General features: G+C 49.4%; 1 protein-coding gene across 3 annotated transcripts in view; it reads left to right on the top strand.

The window, feature by feature from the left end:
* The first annotated feature begins 134 nt into the window (after positions 1 to 134).
* The window catches only part of UBE2G2 (ubiquitin conjugating enzyme E2 G2), a 34,602-nt gene continuing 12,696 nt past the window's right edge, over positions 135 to 22,040 (top strand). Inside the window, exons 1-3 of one of the 3 annotated variants that reach the window (XR_013994770.1) lie at positions 135 to 1,845; positions 19,310 to 19,345; positions 19,438 to 19,483. Coding sequence is in view for 2 of the 3 variants with exons in the window: in XM_081070674.1 (XP_080926800.1) it covers positions 4,026 to 4,077; positions 19,310 to 19,345; positions 19,438 to 19,483 (134 nt within the window). In the remaining variant the exon portion in view is untranslated. Of the gene's footprint in view, positions 1,846 to 3,834; positions 4,078 to 19,309; positions 19,346 to 19,437; positions 19,484 to 22,040 lie in introns of those variants that run through there. The other 2 variants (XM_081070675.1, XM_081070674.1) reach the window with 2 other exon arrangements.

The raw sequence follows: 22,040 nt of genomic DNA, 5'->3' as shown, positions 1-22,040 counted from the left end.
GGGTCCATCCTGTCTCTCCTCCTGGAGCTTTTCGGTGACAGTTGAGACAGTTAAGCCAAACGGGCGTTGTGATGCATTGTGATGGACTTTTCCTCTCCTGGGTGTCTCCTCGGTATCTCGTAAAGAGAGGGTGCCTTTTATTTATTTATTTTTAATTTTATTGGGGAATATTGGGGAACAGTGTGTTTCTCCAGGGCCCATCAGCTCCAAGTCGTTGTCCTTCAATCTGGTTGTGGAGGGCGCAGCTCAGCTCCAAGTCCAGTCGCTGTTTTCAATGTTTAGTTGCAGGGGCACAGCCCACCCTCCCATGTGGGAATGGAACAGGCAACCTTGTTCAGAGCTTGCGCTCCTGTGCTCTAACCAACTGAGCCATCTGGCCGCCCCAGAGGGTGGGTTTTGGAGGCAATGGATCTGGACATCAGGCTGGGCGGCTCAGGTTGTTGGGTGCTTGAGTGTCAGACTTGTTTTCTTCTGTGCGGTTGACAAGCTCCTCTTGGAAGTTGAGTGACCTGATGCTAAGTGGACGGAGGACTTCCCAGTGGACTCTGCTGTGACAGACCAGGGGTGACAGGGAGTGAGCTGTTTTAGTCGTCCATCAGGTGAGGGTCAAGGGCTGCTGGGAAAATGCACTCTCAGCAGACTTAGGGCAGCAGAAGGAGGTGGGCTGAAGCACATTACAGGGGTGAGTCATGTGCAGGTGCCCTGGAAAGGCTGGGGGCGGGTACACCTCACAGGGGGGCCCTGCATTTGGCCTCCAGTCGGGTGAGCAGTGCTGAGCCGCCTGAACTCCCCCACACCTGACCGGAGAAGGAAGCTGTCCGTCAAGTTGTCTTTTCTCTTCAAGTTTATGCAAGTTGTGCCTTTGGAATAACCGCTCTCAGTATTAATATTTTAAAAATGGTAAGTTACACATCTAAATCCCAAGATCTTTAGAGGGTTCAATTCATGCTTCCGGAGGAGATCGCCGTTATCGTGTCGCTGGTTCCCCACCCAGGCTGGCACTTCCGGTCGGCACTGACAAGCGCAGGTGGGGAGACGGGAAGCGCGTTGGGGCCGCGCCCTAAAACGGTTCAGCCGAGACGTACTTTTTACACTGAAGAACCTGAATTGCCAGAGACAGAAAAGACGTGTTCCCCTCCCGTGCTGGCCTCCCCGGCGTGCGAGGCGCAGGCGGCCGTGACGCGTCACGCCGCCACTCAGGACCCCGTCCCCCGTGGCAGCGGCAGCGCTCCAGCGGCGCCAAGTCGTGGGCTCCCCAGCTGTGGCTGGGCCGCGATGACGCGGAGTGAGGCGGCGGCGTCGCCCACCTTCCCTCTGCAAACGTGAGCCCTGTGGCGGGTAGTCGGCCATGGACGTGTCTTCGGAGCCGGTGTCCTCTGCCCGGGCCTGGCGTCAGTCCCCAGCGGCCGCAGCCTCTCCCCGTGCACCCGTCCTCCGGGCCGTAAAACTCGCGCCAGAAGGACGCGTGCCCGGCCCGCCGCCCTGCACCGCGGCCTCGCGCGGCCAGTGTGACGGAACAGGCGGCCCCTGCTGCCCACAGTCTTCTGGGGAAACCGGGGCCCCACAGGAACGAGGGCTGCGGACGCGGCCTTCACCGCACAAAGCGGCTGAGGGGCCGCGCGCCACCCCCGCTGCCCCGACCTCGGGGCCCCCACGGCGGCCGCCCGCCACTGCGCACGCGCCGCCCGCGCCCCGGAAGGGCTTCTGCGCCCGGCCGGCGACCCGGAAGCAGCCCCGGCTTCGGGCGGGAGGATACGAGCGCTTCGCAGACGAGGCGGGAGCGCACAGCTGTTACCCGGGCGATGGCGGGGACGGCGCTCAAGAGGCTGATGGCCGAGTACAAACGTGAGTTCCGGGCCGGCGCGGAGCCCCGGGCGGCGCCGGGCGTCCTCCCGGCCCCTCGTCCCGCCCGGGCTCGGCCTGCCGGCGCCTGACCCCCGCCTGGGCCGCAGTCCCCGCCCGCTGCTCCGAGAGGCCCCGTGGTCCACGCTTAGCGGCGAGCGCGTGTCGTCGCGGTACCCTGGGGTCCGAGGTGTGGGCACGTCGCGCGGGGACGCTCGGAGGCGTGGGCCCGCGCCCCTGCCCGGCGGTTGGCAGCGGCGTCCGTGCTGCCGCCAGTCCCCGCTCGTCCTGTAGCCCCGTCCGGCGCGCAGGCGTGTGGGGCGCTCCCGGTGCCGGCGGGCGGCGTCGGGGTGGGCTCCCGAGAAGGGCCCGGCCTCGGCGTGTCCCTCGTTCGGGGCCGAGGGTTAGGACAGTGCCACCTGTCATCCTCCCTGGGGGCGTGCCGAAAACTCCTAGTGCTTCCTCAGCCGGCACGGCTTTCTCCTCGTCGGGGGAGCAAAGGGAGGGATGAGAACCTGGGGACGTCCGAGGCCGCGGTGCTGCGGACAGAGACGTCGCCCGCCCCTGCGTGACAGCGGGGCCTGGCGCCGCAGACCGGCTCACGCCCGGCGTGGCTTCCCAGCACTGACCTTGGCCCCCACCCTCAGCCTCTGCACCGCCCTCCCCCGGGGACCTGAGCGCCTCGCGAGAGACCTCACAGGTGGCTCTCGATAACGTTGGAGGTTGTCGTGATGCTTAACCGCACACACCTTCAGAAGAAAGTTGAAAGTCATGAGTTAATGAACATCATTGCTAGATACGCGTGCAGCTCGGTTCCCTGAACCATGTTGGTGGCACCGCCTGGGGGGAGGTGATGAGCAACTGGCGGATGCAGGCTCCCTACCCAGGGTGCTGTGGGTGGGCACAGCCGCTCCGGGCGAGGGGGCCCCGGGGCGAGCGCGGCCGTGGCCTCTGTCCCCGGGGAACCCCTCGGCCGCCCGCGACCCTGCTCCGTGCCTCTGTGTCCGGCTTAGTCTGTTTGGCCTGTTTCTAGACGGCGAGCAAGTATTATCTTTATCGTTTCTGTGGACAAGGAATCTGTGAAGCCTCTTCACGGGAATGAAGTTCAGGCTGCTCCTTCAGTCCAGTCTTTGTTTTGTTGAACTTCATTTCCTAAGGATATTTGCATCGGCAGCGGTGACTTTCCTCTTCTCTGAAAGCTTCCTCCATTATTTCAACCATGGTGTCAGTTTGCATAATGGAATGTATATGATATTTGGCTTTCAACGCTGTATCACAGAAGTGTGTGGTTGTGGTGTGTGTGTGTGTGTGTTAATATGTGGCACGTGGGAGTCTGTGTGCAGGCAGAAGTGTGTTGTGTGTGTGTTAATGTGTGGCACGTGGGAGTCTGTGTGCAGGCAGAAGTGTACACATGTCCCGAGATCCCTGTCCCCTCTTACGCAGTGGGACACCAGCCTAGGCTCCGCTGAGAAGGGACTTTGCAGATGTAATCGGCTTACTAACTAGCTGACTTTAAGACAGGGCGATTATCCTGGATTGTCGGGGTGCAACCCAGTAATCGCACGAGGCCCCAACACAAGGGGAAGGCAGGAGAGGTGAGGTGGGAGAGGAGGTTCTGAGGAGGGGAACCCGGGAGATGGGCCAGGAGCTGAGGAAGGTGGCACCTGAGAATGGTCCCTGGCCGAGCAGCAGGGGACCTGGACCTCATCGTACAGCCGTGGGAACCGAATTCCACCAACACCCCGAATGGACTTGGGGTGGCCGCCCTGCCAACACCTTGACTGCTGCCTTGTGAGACTAAGCAGAGAACCGTCCTGCCCAGCCTCTGACACAGGAAGCGGGGCGTGAGAGGTCGCTGTCAGCCACTGAGTCTGTGGTGAGTTGTGAGGCCAGCGATAGGAAGCGGAGTCTGTTGTTGAGGGGTTTTGTTGTTGCTGTGTCTTAGTAACATGACCAAGTTCCATTGAGTGATTCTTGTGTTTTGTGTCTTAGCGTCTACTTCGTCCTCCTCCCACTCTGCCAGGGGGCACACCCACACAAACAGCTGCCCTGTGGCAGGGGCTTAGACAGGCTTGGCCAGGGGCAGGGCCAGGCATGCTGTCCGGCCGTGGGCGACGTCGCAGCAGTGCAGTAGACCTTGGCTATGGTTCTGTTCAGGCCCCGCTTTTACAGGAAGTTGAACAATGGAGAGGCAAAATGATTCGCTTCGATCCTTAACACGAGAAAAGGAGCCAGGTAAAGAACCCAGTGTTTGAAACGGATGCCTTGTTTTGATGTTTGTCTTCACTCATCAGCTGGCCTTTCCTAGGACGGCAGAGGTAGACTCGGGTTTGAGTGTCCTGGGGCTGCCCTAACAAAGTGCACCAGTGGGTGTCTTACCACGACAGAAACGTGTTCTCTCACAGTTCTGGGGCCGGAAGTCCCACATCAAGGTGTCAGGAGGGCCGCGCTCCCTCTGAAGGCCCTGGGGAAAGGCCCTTTTTGTCTTTCTGGCTTCCAGTGGCTGCCACCATCCTTGGCATTCCTTGGCTTGTGGTGGTGTCACTCTGGTCTCTGCCTCTGTCTTCACGTGGCGTCTTCCCTGCTATAAAAGTGTCGGTCAGTGAATTAGGGCCACCCTAGTCCAGTGTGACCTCATTGAAACTTGAGTTCATCGTCAGACCCCCATTTCCAGATGAGGTCACTGTCACAGATTCTGGGGGACATTAATGAACCCAGTGCAGTAGGAACCCTAAACTCACGTGTATAAAACTGAGCCCCTACTCTTGCCGCACCAGTGTTGCTCCCCATCATCCCCATCTCAGTTGGTGGCAGTGTTTGGGCTCCAAACCGTAGCTCCAGCCTGCTGCCACTCTCATATCCAGGAGTAACCCGCTGTCCTACCCTCAGATTTGATCCAGAGTCCCATGGTGGCCCACACCAGTCCTCTGGCCTGGATGACGTAGCCCAGTCCCCACAGGTCTCCTGCTTCTGCTCTTCCACACTTGGTTCTAGTCTTAACACAGCAGAAGCCACCTGCCCAGGACCCTTGGTGGCAGTAAAAATCAGTCCTTGCATCGACCTGCCAGACTCTGCCCTTCTCCTGCCTCCCGGACCTCCTCTACTTCTCTGTCCGGCACCCTCCTCTCCAGCCGCCCCGCGTCATTGTTGCCACACTCCTGTCTGCGCCTGGGCACTTCCTTTCCTTGGATGTTTTCATCATGTGTGCCCTGCTCCCCTGGAGAAGCCATCCCAGAACCACCAAACTCAAGCTGGCCTTCCTGTCACTGTCATCTTTCCCTGTCATTAACCCTTTTAGCTTTTTAAACCATTTTGTGAAGTGTATTGTACATGTAAAAGTGTGAAACGTGTACATATTCTATATGTGAAAGTGTAAAATGAACATCTGTACTCAAGACACTCAGTTTGAGCAAGAACATTAAGTGACTTAGAAATCTTTGTGTGTCTTCCCACCGCCACCAGAACTCACGCCCGCTGAATCTTGTGTAAATCGTTCTTGACCTTTTCTTCATAGTTTAACCACTTAATATACCTCTAAACAACATATTGTTTTTGTACTAATAGAAATGGAATTGCACTGTATGTGTGCTGCGAACTGACTCTTTTGCTCAGCTGTGTTTCTGAGGTTCCTTTATGTTGAAGCATGCTCGTATGTCTGGAGTTCATTTTCACTCTGAGTAGTGTTTCATTTTATGAATAAGCCAGAATGTATCATTACGTTATTGATGGGCATTTAGGTTACTTCCAGTTTTGGATAATTATACCGATAATGCTGTTGGGACATTTTGGTGCCCAGCTGCAGGGTGTAATATTTGCACTGTCAGCTCTCCTGGTTCTCAGTGTGTTGTTCCCACATACGTTGCATTGAATGTTCTCGAACACCTTGGTTGTGCAGGGCTTTGTTTTCACCAACCCGATGGGTGTGACGTGGTTCCCTGTTTTGATTTGTATAGCATGGTTATGAATTAAGTTCACGTCCATCATGTTTATAGGCCATTCGTGCTTTTTCCTTTGTGAAATGGCTGTTCATGTCTTTGACCAAATTTCCATAGGGTGGTTTGTCTTTTTATTGATTGATGGAAGTCCTTCATGGGTTCCCTACCCTTTTATACATCCCTAGTCCTTTGTTGGTTGCATGCGTTAGTTACGTTTTTCCTCTTTGTAATGTGTTTTTTCAGCCTTGGTGGTGTCTTTTTTCCCCAGCCCCCTTTTTTTCAGAAAAGCACTTTTACTGACGTTTAATTGACATACAACAAGCTAATATATTTAAAGTGTGCATCCGAGGAGATCTGAGGAACACACACATCCGTGAAACCATCACCACATTCAGGACTGACCCTCCCCACGCCCTGCCTCTTTGTAAGCCAGTCCTCCTTTCCCTCCTGCACCCATAGGTCCCAGGCAACAACTGGTCTGCTTTCGGTCACTGTAGGTGTTCTGTATTTTTTGTCAGCAGACTCCCTTCATTCAGCATCATTGTAGCGTCGTGATTGATCCATCCCAGCTGTCAGGAACACAGCTGTCTCTTATGACCCATTGTATTTCTGTGCTATCAGGTGTAACACCTCTTTCATTTCTGATTTTGAGTCCTCCTTTTTCTTTGTCAATTTTTCCAAAGAACCAGCTTAGTTTCATTGTTCTTTCCCATTGTGTTTTTAGTCTCTTTCATTCATTTCTTCTCGAATTTTTATTTCCTGCATTTCTTCTTTTTCTAGTTCTTGGAGGTGTGAAGTTAGGTTGTTTCTCTGACACTTTCCTTGTTTCTTGAGGTAGGCATTTATTGTTATGAACTTCTCTCTTAGCACTGCTTATGCTGCGTCCCATAAATTTTTGTATGTTACATTTCCATTTGTCTCGGTATTTTTTTATTTCTTCTTTGACGCAGTGGTTGTTCAGCAGCATGTTGTTTAATCTCCATGTATGAGGTGTGACAATTAAGTTTGAGAACTCATCCTAGAAAAAGTGCTCCATACCTCACTGCTGAATATCACTATGGTCACCTTTGAAGTCCTCCCCTTGGGAAGCTATGCACCGATGCCAGGACCTAGTCCACCCTTCAAAGCCATTTTGGAACTCTTTTTCTGGAATGGCCATCAGAGCTGTCGTCATATTACCCTTGATGTCCTGAATGTGATCAAAATGTCTTCCCTTCAATATTTCCTTTCTCTTTTGGTAAAGAAGGAAGCCACTGGGGACCAGATCAGGTGAGTAGGGAGGCTCTTCCAATACAGTTATTTGTTTCCTGGCTAAAAGCTCCCTCACAGACAGTGCCACGTGAGCTGGTCCATTGTCGTGATGCAAGAGCCATGAATTGTTGGCGAAAAGTTCAGGTCGTCTAACTTTTCCATGCAGCCTTTTCAGCACTTCCAAATAGTAAACTTGGTTAACTGTTTGTTCAGTTGGTACAAATTCATAATGAATAATCCCTCTGAGATGACAAAAAGGTTCTCGACAGCACTGCAACACGTTCACAAACTTTATTGTGAGACCTTGTATTTATAAATTTTCCAGTTTTCTTCATGTAATTAATTCCTAGTTTCATACCACGGGGTTCAGAAAGATGCCTGATGTGATTTCAAACCTTTTAAATTCATGAGGACTTGTTTTGTGACCTGACATATGCTCTATCTTGGAAATGTTCCATGTGCACACTGTTGCTTTGGATGGAATGTTCTGTAAATATCTGTTAAGTTCATCTGTTTCAGGCCAATGTTTCCTTATTGATTTTCTATCTGGATAATCAATCCACTGATGTGAGTGGGGCATTGAAACTCCCTGCTATTCTTGTATTGCTGTCTGTTTCTCCCTTTAGGTCTGCTAGTATTTACTTTGTATATTAATATTTAGGTGGTCCTATGGAGGGTGCATAAAATTTACAAATGTTATATCTTCTTGTTGGGTTGACCCCTTTATCATTACATAACTCTTTTCTTTGCCTCTTTTTACCATCTTTGTTTTAAAGTCTATTTTATCTGATCTAAACATAGCTACTGCAACTTTCTTTTGGTTTCCATTTGCATGGAATATCTTCTTCCGTCCCTTCACTTTCTGTCTGTGTGTGTCCTTACATCTAAAATGTGTCTGTTTCAGGCAGTGTATAGGTGAGTCTTGATTTTTTTATGCATTCGGCCACTCTGTGTCTTTCGATTGGTGAATTTAGCCCATTTTCATTTAAGGTAATTACTGACAGCCATGTGCTTATTGCCCTTTTGTTAACTGCTTTTTTTTTTTTCTTTTTTCTTTTTGGCTGCTTTTTTGTTCCCCGCTGTTCCTTTCTTCTCTTGCTCTCTTCCTTTGTGGTTTGATAACTTTCTTTAGTGGTATGTTTATATTCCTTTCTCTTTACCTTTCGTGTATTTATTCTATAAGTGGTTACTCTATATTTACTCTATAGGTGGTTATATGAGGCTTATGTATAATCACTTATCTCTATAACAGTCTATTTAAACTTGATAACTAAGTTTGATCCCATTGTAAAGCTCAGCATTATTACTCTCCTCACCCCCAAATTTTCTGTATTTGAGGTCACATTTTACATCTTTTTATCTTGTGTATCCCTTAACTAATTATTGTAATCATAGTTATTTTAACTGCTTCTGTCTTTTAACCTTCATACTAGTTTTGTAAGTGATTAATCCAATACTTTTACTATATATTTACTTTTCCAATGAGATTTATTCTTTCATGTGTTCTTGTTACTAATTAGTGTGCTTTTTTTCATTTTAAGAAGTACCTTTGATATATCTTGTAAGGCACATTTAGTGGTGATGAACTCCTTTAACTTTTGCTTGTCTGGTGAACTATCCTTCAATTCTGATTGATAACTTTGCTGGGTAGAGTGTTCTTGACTGGCAGTTTTGTTTTTCCTTCAGCACTTTGAATACGAGTATATTGTGACACTCCTTTCTGGCCTGGAAAGTTTATACTGAGCAATTTGATAGTCTTATGGGGGTTCCCTTGTATATAACAAGTTATTTTTTTATTTTGCTACTTTATAGATTCTCTCTTTGTCTTTCACTTTTGGCACTGTAATTGTAATGTGTCTTGGTGTGGGTCTCCTTGGGTTCATTTTTTTTGGAACTCTCTTGGCTTCCTGGATCTGGATGTCTGTTCCCCAGGCTAGGGAGGCTTTCGGCCATTGTTTCTTCATGTAAGATCTCCACCCCTTTCCCTTCTCCTTCTGGGAGCCACATCATGTGAATGTTCGTCTGTTTGATGTTGTTCTAAACGTTCCATAAACTTTATCCACTTCCTTTCACTCTCCCATAAGTCCCTTAAACTTTCTTCCCTTTCTCTCATTCTTTTTCCTTTTTGCGGCTCTGACTGGGTGAGTTCCACGGCTTTGTCTTCAAGTTCGCTCGTCCTATCTTCTGCTCCATCTAGTCTGCCACTGAAACCCTCTAGTGTATTTTTCAGTCACACTAGTGATTTTTAGCTCTGTGACTTCTATTTGCTACTTTCTTATACTTCTCAGGTCTTGGCTGAAGTTCTTTGTTCATCCATTCTTCTCCCAGTTCAGTGAGCATCTTTAGGACCACTACTTTGAACTTGTTATCAGGTAGATTACTTATCTCCGCTTCATTAAGGTTTTTCTTGTTCTTTCATCTGCAACATACTCCTCTGTTTCTTCACTTACTTGACCCTCTGTGCTGGTTTCTATGAAGTAAATGAAACAACCACTTCTCCCGTCTTGAAGGAGTGGCCTTGTGTAGGAGGTGAACCTGTCGTTCAACTCTGCCTCCGCTCTTGGTTGTCTCACAAAGCTCTGCACTTGTCCAAACAGCCTGTTCTATTTTTAATAGCTCCCAGCGACTGAGGATGTGCCAAGATCTGTCACTGTCCCCAAGAGGAGGAGCTCAGCACCTAGATTCGGGCTGACTGGAAGCCAGACCCACAGGCAGCAACTTTCTAAAGGGAGCACATATACGCAGCCTGGGGGACCACAGGCGTAAGCCCCACTGGCCACCAGAGCCAGGTGATCTACAGGTGTCCCCTGGGAGGCAGTCACAGAGCTTGGGGCTCTGACGAGTTTACAGGCTCTTTTCTGAGTGATATTGGCGAGCTGGAGCAAGGCAGAGGGAGAGCGCCAAGATGGCACCCACAGCCTGTGCTCCTGGAGAGCATGTATGCCAAACTGGAGCCTGCCCCTCAGGCCCAAGCTCCGGGCAAGCAGAGCGACGTCTTTCCCAGAAAGACGGGGGTGTGCCTCAGACCGCTGTCTGCAGTGTCCTGGGTGGGGGGTATCCTGCCAGGAATCGTCTCTCCGGTTGCCACAGCCCTGTGGGACCCAGGAATGCAAGATTCCCCCCACCCTTACCCTCCCCCGCTGCCCCCCTCCACCCCCCCTGCAACCACAGCAAGGCAGTCAAGGGGCTGCCCTTTGCAGCCACAAAACCCAGGGCCCCGGACGTGTGTAAAGTTCCCTTCCAGGAGAGGGGCACGAGCTCGGCAGAGGGTGAGCGGGGAGCCAGCGCTGGCCTGCCTCCTCGGGTCTCTGGGCAGGGTTGCAGTCAGCCCGAGATGCGGCTCATTGGGAGCCTGCCCCATGCAGTCAGGTGATGGGCCGACAGACCTCACAGAGATACCACACTCCTGGGTCTGTGCCGCTTGCTCTGCTCTGGGGCTTGGGGCTGCTGAAGAACTCGGTCTCCATTGGTTACAGTCCCGTGGGACCTGTGGGCGTGAGCTCGACTGGCCCAGAGCCAGGCCATGTGGAGGTGTCACCTGGTAGCAGTCACAAAATCGGGATGCCACACCAGGGTATGTACTCTGTCCTGGGTGACACCGATTATTACACTCCCACGAGACCGGGAATGCAGGCCCTTCCGTCTCTAGAGCCAGGTGAACAAGAGGTATCCCTTAGGCGTCAGCTGCAGAAATCGGGGCACCAGACGTTGTAAGGCTCCCTTCCAGGAGAGCCTGGTGTTTGAGCTCGGAGGAGGGAGAGGTGAAGGTGGTGCCCCGGCTCTCCGTCCCGGGGTATCCCTGCAGGCTCCTGGATGTGTGTGCAGGTCAGCACAAGCAGGTGAGCCCCCCTCACTTGTAGTCTGCGCCAATGGCTGGGCCTGAGCTGGGCCTGGGCGCCTGAGTCCCAGTGCGGTGGTTTCTCAGATGGCCAGAGTCTTGTGGGTGTCGGGACGCGGACCCCTGGGTTTTCAAAGTTAGATGTTTTGGGGGCTCGTTTCCCAAGTGTAGGTCTTAAAAGTCGGGGATCCCAATGTGGGGTTCGAACCCTCACTTGTCAGGGAGATGCTCGGGGTGTGAGTCCCACTCCGGCTATGGGTCCCAGCGTGGGGGCGGAATTAATGATGAGATGTGTCCCAGCTCTTCCGGCCATTTTCCTCCCGCGTGGCCCATGTGTCGTCATTCCTCAGGCAGCCTTTTGGGGTTTTTAAAGAGGAAGTTGACCCGCATGTCGCTGTAAACTCAGCGTGTCCGCTCTGGGCAGTGAGTTCAGCACCTTTCTATGTCACCATCTTGTGGTTTCAATTCTCATTTCCCTAATGACGGTGACATTGAGTGTCATTTCACGTGCTTACATGCCATCCATGTGTCTTTTTTTAATGACAATGTCTTGAGTTTTCTGCTCATTTTTTAACTGTGTTTATTGTATCAAGTTGTAAAAGTTCTTCATACAATGTGGCCTCTCCTGCGGCCTCTCCTCTGGGCTGTCTGCTCCCCTTGTCCTCACATGGTTGCCCCTTTGCGTCTGTCTGTGTCCTACTCTCCTTATAAGGACACCAGTCGGCTTGCATTAGGGCCCACCCCAGTGACCTCATTTAACCTGAATCTCCTCATGAGAGACTTCAGTTCACACACTTTTCTCCCCTGGGCGTTTTCGTGTGCCATGGCCTGGGCTCATTCTGGACTGGTGCACAGAGGCGGCTGTCACTCCTTTTCACAGCTGCACAGTGTTCTGTTGACAGTGGACTGGTCCCCGTAGATAGCATTTGGGTCGGTTCCAGGTTTTTGCTATTGCGTGTGGCTTATGCATGTGTCTTCTTATTTTTACCAGTGTATCTGTGGGATACAGTCTGAGACATGGGATTGCTGGGTCAAAGGTTAAATTTATATTTCATTTTGTGTGCCAGCTATTTTTTTAAAGCACTATTTAAAAAATATATTTTTAACAAATTAGCATTCTCAAGGAATCAGTGGCATGGTCTTTGCAAATTTCTCTGATAGTGTTAAGATTTCGTTTCTCATTTTGAAGTTGCTTTTCTCAGTCGGTCTGCGCAGGCCAGAAGCATTCCGTCCATCTGCAGGACTCGTGACTAACTCCATACTGACCAGTAGATGCCGCTGTTGGATAGGGTGCTGGGTGGGTGGCCGCTGGATGGCGATGGGCTCACCCTTTGCCGCTCCCTAAAAGGAGAGGTGGCACAGAGGGACGTTCCAAGGAGGAACTCCACAATGAAGAAGAAAGCCAGCTCTCTCTGGTGTGATCTCCTCCTTCAGGTTCCATGAAAATGATGAGCGTAATTGTTTCTCTGTGTTGCTCTGAGGCACCGTACCCCCTTTCCCACTAACGCTGGACCTGCCACCCTTAGCAGTTTATAAGTCATCTGCCCTAGTCTGTTGCTTATTTTTTTGTTCTTATAAAAGGGTCATCTGACTTTAGATACAAAAGCCAGGCTAGATTTCAGATGAGTGGGTGTATAAAGCCTGATGATTTGGGTGCCGGGCTTCCTTCTCCCAGTCTAGTACCGTGAGGAGAGACGGGGAGCGGCTGAGACAGTCAGGGTGCGTCTCGCCAGCTGGGGTCTCAGCCTTCCTGGTACCTCATTTGCACCGGCCCCTCCCTCCTCGACGTGCTTACTGCCCTGGGCCTTAGGGACTAACACGAGCTGTCCTCCCTCACGGGCCTTCCTCCTGTCCCCTGTTGTTTCCCCCTTCTCGGTGTTAGCATGCCCTTGGGGACAGACTTGGCTCTCTTGTCCCTGTCCTTGTCCCTGGGTCGGGGTTTCCCCACAGGTTATTGGCATTTGGAGTGAGATCATTTTTCCTTGTGTAGGTCTTGTTTATGGCAGAAAGTTAGGTATTCCTGGTCGCTGCCTACTAGGTAGCAGTCCCATTCCCCAGTCACTGTGAAACCTGAAAACAACACCCTGTCTTTCCAAATGTCCCCTGGGAAACTGTGCTAGCGTCCCATCAGGCCTCAGGGCTTCAGACTCTCTCAGATGCCTGCCAGTCATCGTTGCTGCGTGTCTGCGCACTGACTCGCAGCCTTCGCATGTTTGAACCAGAACTGCCCTTTCCATCCCAGCAAGGGCAGCACCGTCCGCTTGGCTGTGTGGACCCTTGTGTGTCCTCAGGCACACTGCGCCGCGTCAGCGAGCTGCCATCTCTCCTCGGGGGGCCGTCTCCGCGTGCCTCCCCACTCCGTCCGAGGCTGCTCTCCCCTGCCGGGACTGTCGCAGTCACGGTTTTTCAAACTGTTTATTAGCTCAAAATACAACTGGCACAGTGCAGGGAGAGACATGCTCAGCTCTCAGAGCGTTACCACCCTGGGCAGTGGGAGGCTGCCCGGCCCCAGGACCCCACGGTGTGGTGTGCGGCCCGGCCTCACGGGAGACTCTCCTCCTTGTTTTGCTTTGTTTTTCCACCCTGGCGTGTATTCTTAATCGCTGTAGTTTAGCCTTGCCTGTTCCTGACGGGTGTCACCTGTCAGTGTAATTGTATATTCTGTGTTGTGTGTATTCTACGCTTGTGTATATGTGTATGTGTACAGTGTGGTATGTATTGTTTAGATCTAGGTTTTTTTGTATAACGTAGTAATGTGTGTGGTTGTGTGTCGTTTTTTTTCATTTTTGTTCCATTGTGTGAATATACCACAATTTATACCAGTGTACTATTGATAGATATGTGGGTTATTTCCCTTTTTTGTCCATTCTGAATAATGCTGCTATAAATATGCAGCATATACATAATGGAATATTATTGAACCATTAAAAAAAACCAAATCTTGCCATTTGTGATGACATGGAAGGACCTTGAAGGGTGTTATGCTGAGTGAAATTAGTCAGACAGAGACAGACAGAGACTGTGTGACCTCATTTATATGTGGAATCTTAAAACAAAACAAAACACAAAGAACCAAACTCGCAGATACAGAGAACAGATCAGTGGCTGTAGACGAGGGGTGGAGGGCAGAGGCAATGGGGAAGGGGTCGCACGGTACGACTTCCAGGTATGAAATAGGTCAGTCATGCAAGGGTACAGCATGGGGGCTGGAGTTACGGTGCTGTATTGTGTGTGTGTAAGCTGCCACGAGAGGGGCTCTTGGAAGTCCTCATCGCCAGAGAAACATTTGTAACCGAGTGTGTTGTTGGGAGATCGTTCAGTTGTCCTGTTTATCAGATTCGCTCGTGGCCCTTCGTCAGCGACGCTGGTGATGCCCGCGCTCGCCGAACTGTGCCCTTGGTCTGTCCACTGTGTCTCTGCGAGTGGGCCGAGTGGTCCAGGGTGAAACTCTGCATGACACCTAGTGACATCTCCCCTGTGTTCCCCCATATTTTCCCAGAGGGGCTCCTAGGGGAGGGGTTGTAATTTGGTGAGTTACTCTGCGTGGGAGCGTGTTGTTGCTGCTGGAGCCTCGAGCTCTTTTGAATGATGACGTCAGCGGGTGGCTTCTTAGATGTGTCTCGTGGGGCGCGTGGGCTCGCGCTCCTGCACTTACACTCCTGCAAGCACCTGCTGGGCACAGCAGGTAAGTAGCGCAACCTCATGCCCGAGGCCGTGTTGCTCTGGCTCCTCCTCGTCTGTGCGGGCACTTCGGCCGCTTTTCTGCACTTTGGTTCCTGGGGCCTGGTGGGACTGGTGCCCCCTCACTGTGGGCTTAGTTTGCATTTCCCACGGCTAATGAGGTGGACATCTTGTATGTTCAACGGCCACTTAGATATATAGACTTACAGATATGGGTCTATCTGTCTGGTGTGTGTGTGTGTGTGTGTGTGTGTGTGTGTGTGTGTGTGTGTGTGTGTAATGCCTGTTCAAGTCTTGTGCTTGGTTTTCCTTTGGGTTGTTTTCTATATTTTTATAGAAGTTCTTTAGAAGTTCAGATATTAGCCGTTTGTTGGTTCTTTAGAAGTTCAGATATTAGCCGTTTGTTGGTTAATACCTATTGCAAATGCCGTCTTCTGAGGCTTTCCTTTATATTCTCTTAGAGCTGTCTTTTGAATATTAAAAGAAAAGATGTCTTTTGATGTTAGAAGTTCTTAATTTTAACGTTCTTAATTTTATCAGTGTTTTTCTTGATGGTTAGTGCTTTTGGTTATTAACTTTATTATTAGTCCTATTTAAGAGATCTTTATAAGTATGGACATGAAGATATTCTTCTGTTTTATCTTGTAGGAGAGTTATTGTTTTACATTTCATAAAACTGAAATCAATTTTGTGGTCAGCTTTACTGTGATAAAATTTACACACAGTAAAACGTGCCAGTTTCAAATACACCGTTCTTTGTGCTTCGACAAATGTGTGCTGCTGTATACCTTCCAGACAGTCATGACACAACAGGTTCCCTTGTGCGGTCCCCTCCCACTTCCCCGTGGCCCTGCCACGTTGGATTTGCTGTCTATTACTGCGGTGGTGCTTTTTCTAGAGTTTCACATAAATAGGCTTCTTTCACTTAGCACAGGGTTTTGAGAGTCATCCATGGTGTTCCTTTCCTGCCAAGTGGCCTTCCATTGTGTGTGCAGGTCACACCTGTCACTGACCAGCGGGCGGACACTTGGGTTGGTCCCAGTGTGGGGCTCTTATGAATCAAGTTGTGACTGTGGGGACATAAGTTTTCATTTCTCTTGGGTATAGATCCACCAGTAGAATTACCGGGTCCAGGGTAAGTACAAGGTGTGATCGATGGAAAGATACAGTGGATGTTTAAATAAAAAATTTATGACAGTAAAAGACGCATTGCCACTAACCCCCTTAAAATACTCCCCCTCGCTTCAAACACACTTATCCCATCGTTCTTGCCACTTTCTGAACCAGTTCTGGAAGTCCTGTTTCGTGAATATCTTTACTTCATCCTCCATCATGACAACTCTCCGTGTCCCTTCTGGTACGGCAATTTCTGTCAAATAAATACATGACGGTGTGTCCTGATCCACTTTATTCACCGGATCTGGCACCGTGTGACTTCTGGCTCTTTCCCAAAGTCAAAATGACCAAAGTCAAATGAAAGGTAAATGTTTTGAATTGATTCAGGACATTGAGGCAGTCACGACAGCGCAACTGAAGACACTCAGGAAAGAGGACTTCCAGAGCTGCTCCAGAAAGTGGCAAGAAGGATGGGATAGTGTGTTTGAATGAGGGGGAGTATTTTGAGGAGGATTAATGGCAATGTGTCTTTTACTGTCATAAATTTTTTTATATTAAAACACTCACCGTATCTTTTGATCATGTCTCATATGTGTTTAAACTATTCTTGGTAGGAGTGGTCACATTGGCTAATAAAGGGTCACCAGACCATTTTGCATTTGTACCAATGATGCATGGGAGATCCAGTTGCTAATCTCATCATCACTTGGTATTGTCAGTCTTTTTAATTGTAGCTATTCCATTCTGACTAAATACAGCTATTTTTATTGTGTTTCCCAAAAATAAGACCTAGCTGGACCATCAGCTCTAATGCGTCTTTTGGAGCAAAATTAACATAAGACCTGGTATTATATTCCATTATATTGTATTATACCTGGTCTTATAGTAAAATAAGACCGGGTCTTATATGAATGTTTGCTCCAAAAGACGCATTAGAGTTGATGGTCTGGCTAGGTCTTATTTTCGGGGAAACACGGTAGTGCTAAAGATGTATGGCCATATCTTTTTGTGGTTTTAATTTTCATTTCCCTTGTGACTCACAACGTTGAGCATCTTTTCATGTGTTCATTTGCCATCCAGATCTGCCTTGGGGATGGGTCTGTTCACATCATCTGCCCTGTTTAGAAAACCTACGCTTCTGTGTGTCTCCTTTACTCTCACACAACTACCACACTCATTAACACGTCTGACACCAGATGTGGGGGTGTTTTCCCCACTGGGCAATTCTGTGACACCAGCTGGGCGTCCTACAATTTAACTCAATTCTGACACCACCTACCCGGAGATAGCATCTGGTCCCACGGGCTAAGGGCTCAGTCCCACAAGACTGCCTCCTTCCCCGTCAGATGCCACCCGCAAGTCCAGGTGGTCCGCTGCGCTTCTGATTGACTGGCTGTAAATCGGAGGCTGCCGTGACCCTGGCCTTGGGTCAGTGAACTAGCTAGAGCTGCACAGAACTCAGGAAAAACAGTTTACCAGTTAGTATGAAAGGACAAAGGATACAGATGAACAGCTCCCCGAGCCCGTACTGTTGGGATGTTACGGAGGCTTCCTCTCGTACGCGTGCTGGACCACCACCTCCATCGCCAGCCCCTCTGCCCTCTGGAGGGTGGGGGCGGGGCCGGGAGGTCCCGGCTTCTAATCAGGTCCTTCTGGTGACAGCCCTCATCCAGGAGCCACCCAGAGTCCCACATTGGGATAAAAGGCGACCAGTGCTCTTACCACTTAGGACATTCCGAGGGTTTTAGGAGCTCTGTGCCAGGAGCTGGGGACAGAGGCCCATATATATGTTTTTTCTGTTATGTCACATGTCCCTTCTCCTGTTTCCTTACAAATTTTGATTTTTGTATATATTTTGATTTTTGAAATAAGGCAAATTTTGATTTTTGAAATAAGGCAAAAATTTCCTTTTTCTGGTCTAAAGATGAGCGTCATTTGTGGAAAAGACTGTCCTGGGGCCCGTGTCTGCAGCAGTGCCTTGCAGGTGGCTCGGCTCTGCATTGTGTCGGTTGTTTCTGGGCGCTCCATTCTGTTCCGCTGCCTCAGGTCACTGTGCTAGCGTCACACGGCCCCACCCGGCCGGGTACTGTGGCTTCAGAGTAAGTCTGGATGGCCCTTAGAGTTCTGCCTTCCTCTTTGTAAAGATTAGTGTCGTTTGCATTTTCACTTACCTTTTGAAATGTCCTGTCAAATTCAGACCAGAAAACCTGTGGGGATTTTGGCTGAGGTTGCCTTGAATCTACAGATTGGGTTTATGGAGGATTGGTAACTATGATACTGTTTTTACCCTTGAACGTGATACGTTCTGTTTATTAAGGTCTTTTACAGCTGTTACAGATCTTGCACAAGTTTTAAAGAACTTGTTTCTACATTTCTTTTCTAACTTGTTAATATATAGAAATACAACTCAGTTATGTACCAGGGGTGTCAAAAAATGTATACACATGGACACATTGGTCACCGTTGCTCAGGCGGTAGTTCGCCATAATCAGAAGTATCTGGATGCTGATGGGAACCACTTGGAGCACCTCTTGTCATTGCAGAAGTCAAACGTGACTTGTATCCATCTTTTGGTATCGGTATATATGGAGTATTACAATTGTAATACAGTTTTTCCTTTCTTAATATGTGTATACGTTTTCTGGCTCCCTCTGTGTATATTGACCTATTCAGCAGCGTTGGCGAAGTGCCTTTTTCTAATACTTGACTTTTAGGTTCCTTTCACTTTCTACGTATGTTGGTGCAGCGTCTGTGCATAACGCCTTGTTTCTCTCTCCCGGTCCTATGCCTTGTGTTTTTGTGTCAGGGGTTTGGTAATTTTGTGTCTTCCAAGAACCAGCTTTTGGTCTGGATCACGTGTGTGTTTCTCATCTCAGTAACTCCCACACTGGGCCGTGAGTTTGTGCCCTGCTCCCTCACTCCTGTGCTGTCCCCCTCTGGCCCACGACTCGGCATCTTCTGCTTTTCCCTCTGCACATGGTTCACAGGGTGGGTTTCATTGTGGAGTCTCCCATATAACAACTAGGAGGCCAAATGACATTTCCTGGTGGCAGCTTCGAAGTGGCAGAGTGGGGCGTTTAGTCTTTCGACGACTACTGATCTTACATTGCTGAGAAGTGCTGCAGCTGACTGCGTCTTCCTACGTGGACTTCCCGTGCTGAAGTCTGCTAGTCTGGGGACCGTGCTCACGTCTGTGGGGTGTTGGAGGTGGGAGCTTCAGGTACTTGGTACGGTGTCGAGCTTCAGGATTCAGGAGTCTCAGTGCTCGCTGCACCGCATCTCTAGTTTGTCTCAAAGTGACACGAGGTACCTTTCCGTTGGGAAAAAATACACTCTGTTTGATTTATGAGCTTCAATCAAAATAACAAGCAGGAGTATTTTGGAAAGACAAGTTAACCCCTTTTGTTTGTCTTTTCATTTGTAAATGGAAAGGATTTCTAGTTTTTTTGCTGGTCTAAAGAACTGATCACATAGTTTTTGTCAGAATTGTAACTGGAGCAGGCATTCTCTTTGGACAAAGAATTTTAATCTGTTAATATGTATGCCATGTAATTTATAGTCTTATACACTTATTACAGGTGTTTTGTTAAAATGCCAATATAATGTTCATTCTGTTTCATAATGGCTTTACTTTTTAATTTTGTAGAATTAACGCTGAATCCCCCAGAAGGAATTGTGGCAGGTGAGATACTAAAGTTAACCTTTTTATAATTTACTTCTAATTGCCAAAGTTGCCTTCAGAGTTACAATGTGGACATTTTTCTTTTCCTGCAGGCCCCATGAATGAAGAGAATTTTTTTGAATGGGAGGCATTGATCATGTAAGTCAATCCATATGTGTTACTAGTTTTTTAGACTTTACTGGAAATTAGATACATGCATAACGTTCAGCAGCGCAACTATGCTCGAAGTGTTGATTAGAAAATAAAAGCTAAATGCATCTCTTACATTTAGTTCTTCTCTAGTCTTTTAATCTGAAAGCAGAAAACAACACGAACATTTATCCAAAAGAAATGAAACTGTTTCCTTAGCACCAGTAAAAGGTTTAGTGAGTATTAGTTATTTGTAGAGTTTCAAAAGAACAAATTTTGAACGTGTGGCTGTGCTGGGTTAACCCCAAACGGTATGGGTGGCTCTGGCTTCGGGAAGTCCCTGAGAACCTGAGGCTTTGAGGTGGGAGAGGCTCCTGGGGGGTGGGGAGGTGGGCGCGCCCTGGCCTCTGGCGTGGGTGCAGCTTGGGCCTCGCCCCACCTGTGTACCAGGACTTGCCTTCTCCTGCCCTCTGCTGTTTCTTGTGTGCCCATCTGGCCCTCCATTGTCCTGGACCCCGAGACGTGCTCAGCTCCTCTAAGATGAGCAGTGTGGTTCCTGGGCCTATTCTAGAAAGATGATGACTGGATTTCATGATGCTTCACTTGCAGTGGTGTTGCTTGGAAAGGAACAAATGGACCTCTGATTCTAGAGTGTTCTGTGGCCGCTAGGACCCAGGCACTCCATCTGTCTGCTTTTTGGCTGTTCTTAGACTTAGTGTATTTCAGCAAAATGTGGTTAGGTAATGTGGAGGAAGTCGAAGTTTATCATCAGTCTGTCAGTCTTCTTGTAAGTGAAATGAGATCACTAATTAGCTAGAAAGTTTACACGTTGGACGATGTGCTCTAGTGGGGAGGGCCTGGAAGAAGCGTGACGTTTACTCCAGCAAGTGTGAATTCTGGTTTGAGGGTGTAATTTTAAAACAGCATCAGACTTTCTGAATTTGCCCAGTGCTTATATCACATAGTCCTAATATTTACATTAGTCTGAGAAACAGATTGCTGCCAAATGTTGTCTGTGGAGGTTAGATTAACACGTCAAAACTGATGGGTTTCTTTGATAAGCAAAGTATTGTTTGTTAACAGTCCCCGGCACACACTGCCCAGGGGAGCACAGCACGCCAGTCACTCCTGGCTGGCTGTGTTCTCTCACTGCCGGCTGCTCTTTGAGTCTCAGTGTCCTGCCTGGGGATGTCTTTGCAGCCTGGATTGGTGTTGAATACGGTCTTGCGTCTTTCAGCCCTGACGCAGTTCCAGTTGGAGGGTGAGCTGGTCTGCGGTGTCCTGCTCTCATGGAGCACGGCTCTGTGCACGCATGTTAGCTAGAGCTCTTGTTATTTTGAAAGAAACAGGAGATCACAGCACGTGAACTTGACTTGTAACCTGCCTTTTCCCACTTAATTAGTCATGCACGTTCCTTGTTGACATGGACGTGTGCGCAGCAGGCCTGGTCGGAGGCAGGTTGTTGGGCGGCCTTTCTGGTGCAGAGGCCAGGGGGCTGCCTGACAGGTCGTTCCTCTGGGGGATAACGGCTCAGGTAGCCACAGCAGATGACCGAGAAGCCCTTCACGGGACACACGAGCCCTCCACTGTGGTTTTCAAAGTGTTTCTGGTTAGCAATATGTTAGGGTAACTAGTACTAATTTTAGATAAACAGTATAAAATTAAACCAATATTTTGAAAACCTGTCTTAAAAAGTCATTAGAGCTACTTTTTAGTAGAGCACGTCTATGTTTGAATAAGGCTTTTGCTTTAGTGTGGAATTCCCCTGCTTCAGGATCTGGTGAGTTTGTGGGTTTTGGTCTTGTTCCAGGCCCTTTCACAAACAAGAGGCCGCTCACCAGCGTACTGCAAACATCCATTAAGGACTTAAGTGTCCTCCTGTCAATTCAGCTCACCCTGCCCTTCTGGCAGACAGCTGGCGGAGTCTCACTTCTAGGGATAGCTTTGCTTTTCTTTCTTTTTATTCCTTGACTGTTGCTGAGTTTCTTCTGTACCCTAGTGTTTATAAAAGACCTGTTTCCAGGGTTTGCAGCTCTGCTTCGCTATGGGGCCTCCATCTCTTCTCCGCTGGGCCGGGAAGAAAACACCTTTTCTCATGTTAGAACAACAAATACCGAGTGCCTGTTCTCTTAGGGCCCTTGTTCGCATATGGCCACCGGCATGTCAGGTGACCCCCAACTGCCATCCTGAAAATTGAGATTCAGGGACTCTGGTCGGAGTTCAGATTAATGAGCAAGGGAGAGCCAAACAAGCGAGCGCCACGGCCTGCTCTCTGATGGAAAGGGACAAAAAACTCTCATGACTGTGGGCTGAGCTGAGGAGCTGGGGCTCGGGACCTGGCAGGAAAGGGCTGGGGCTTCCGTCAGACTGCGGGAGGGCCGCCGGGGCTGTATGGCTGGCGTGGCTTTATGGTCTTGGGCGGTCACGCTGCTTCTTTGAACTTCACGTACTTGGATCAATGCAAACAAAGAGGTTCAGTATCCTTTCAGACGTGGCTTCATGTCCATCTCTGGCCGGGTCTCTGGCCCTGGCTGTGGTGTGGGGAGCTGTCTGAAGTCCTTTACTG

This window comes from Rhinolophus hipposideros, assembly GCF_964194185.1.
Source record: "Rhinolophus hipposideros genome assembly, chromosome: 2".
Classification (NCBI taxonomy): domain Eukaryota; kingdom Metazoa; phylum Chordata; class Mammalia; order Chiroptera; family Rhinolophidae; genus Rhinolophus; species Rhinolophus hipposideros.
The sequence above is the reverse complement of the archived record's forward strand: the minus strand, read 5'-3'. Positions and strand labels throughout refer to the sequence as shown.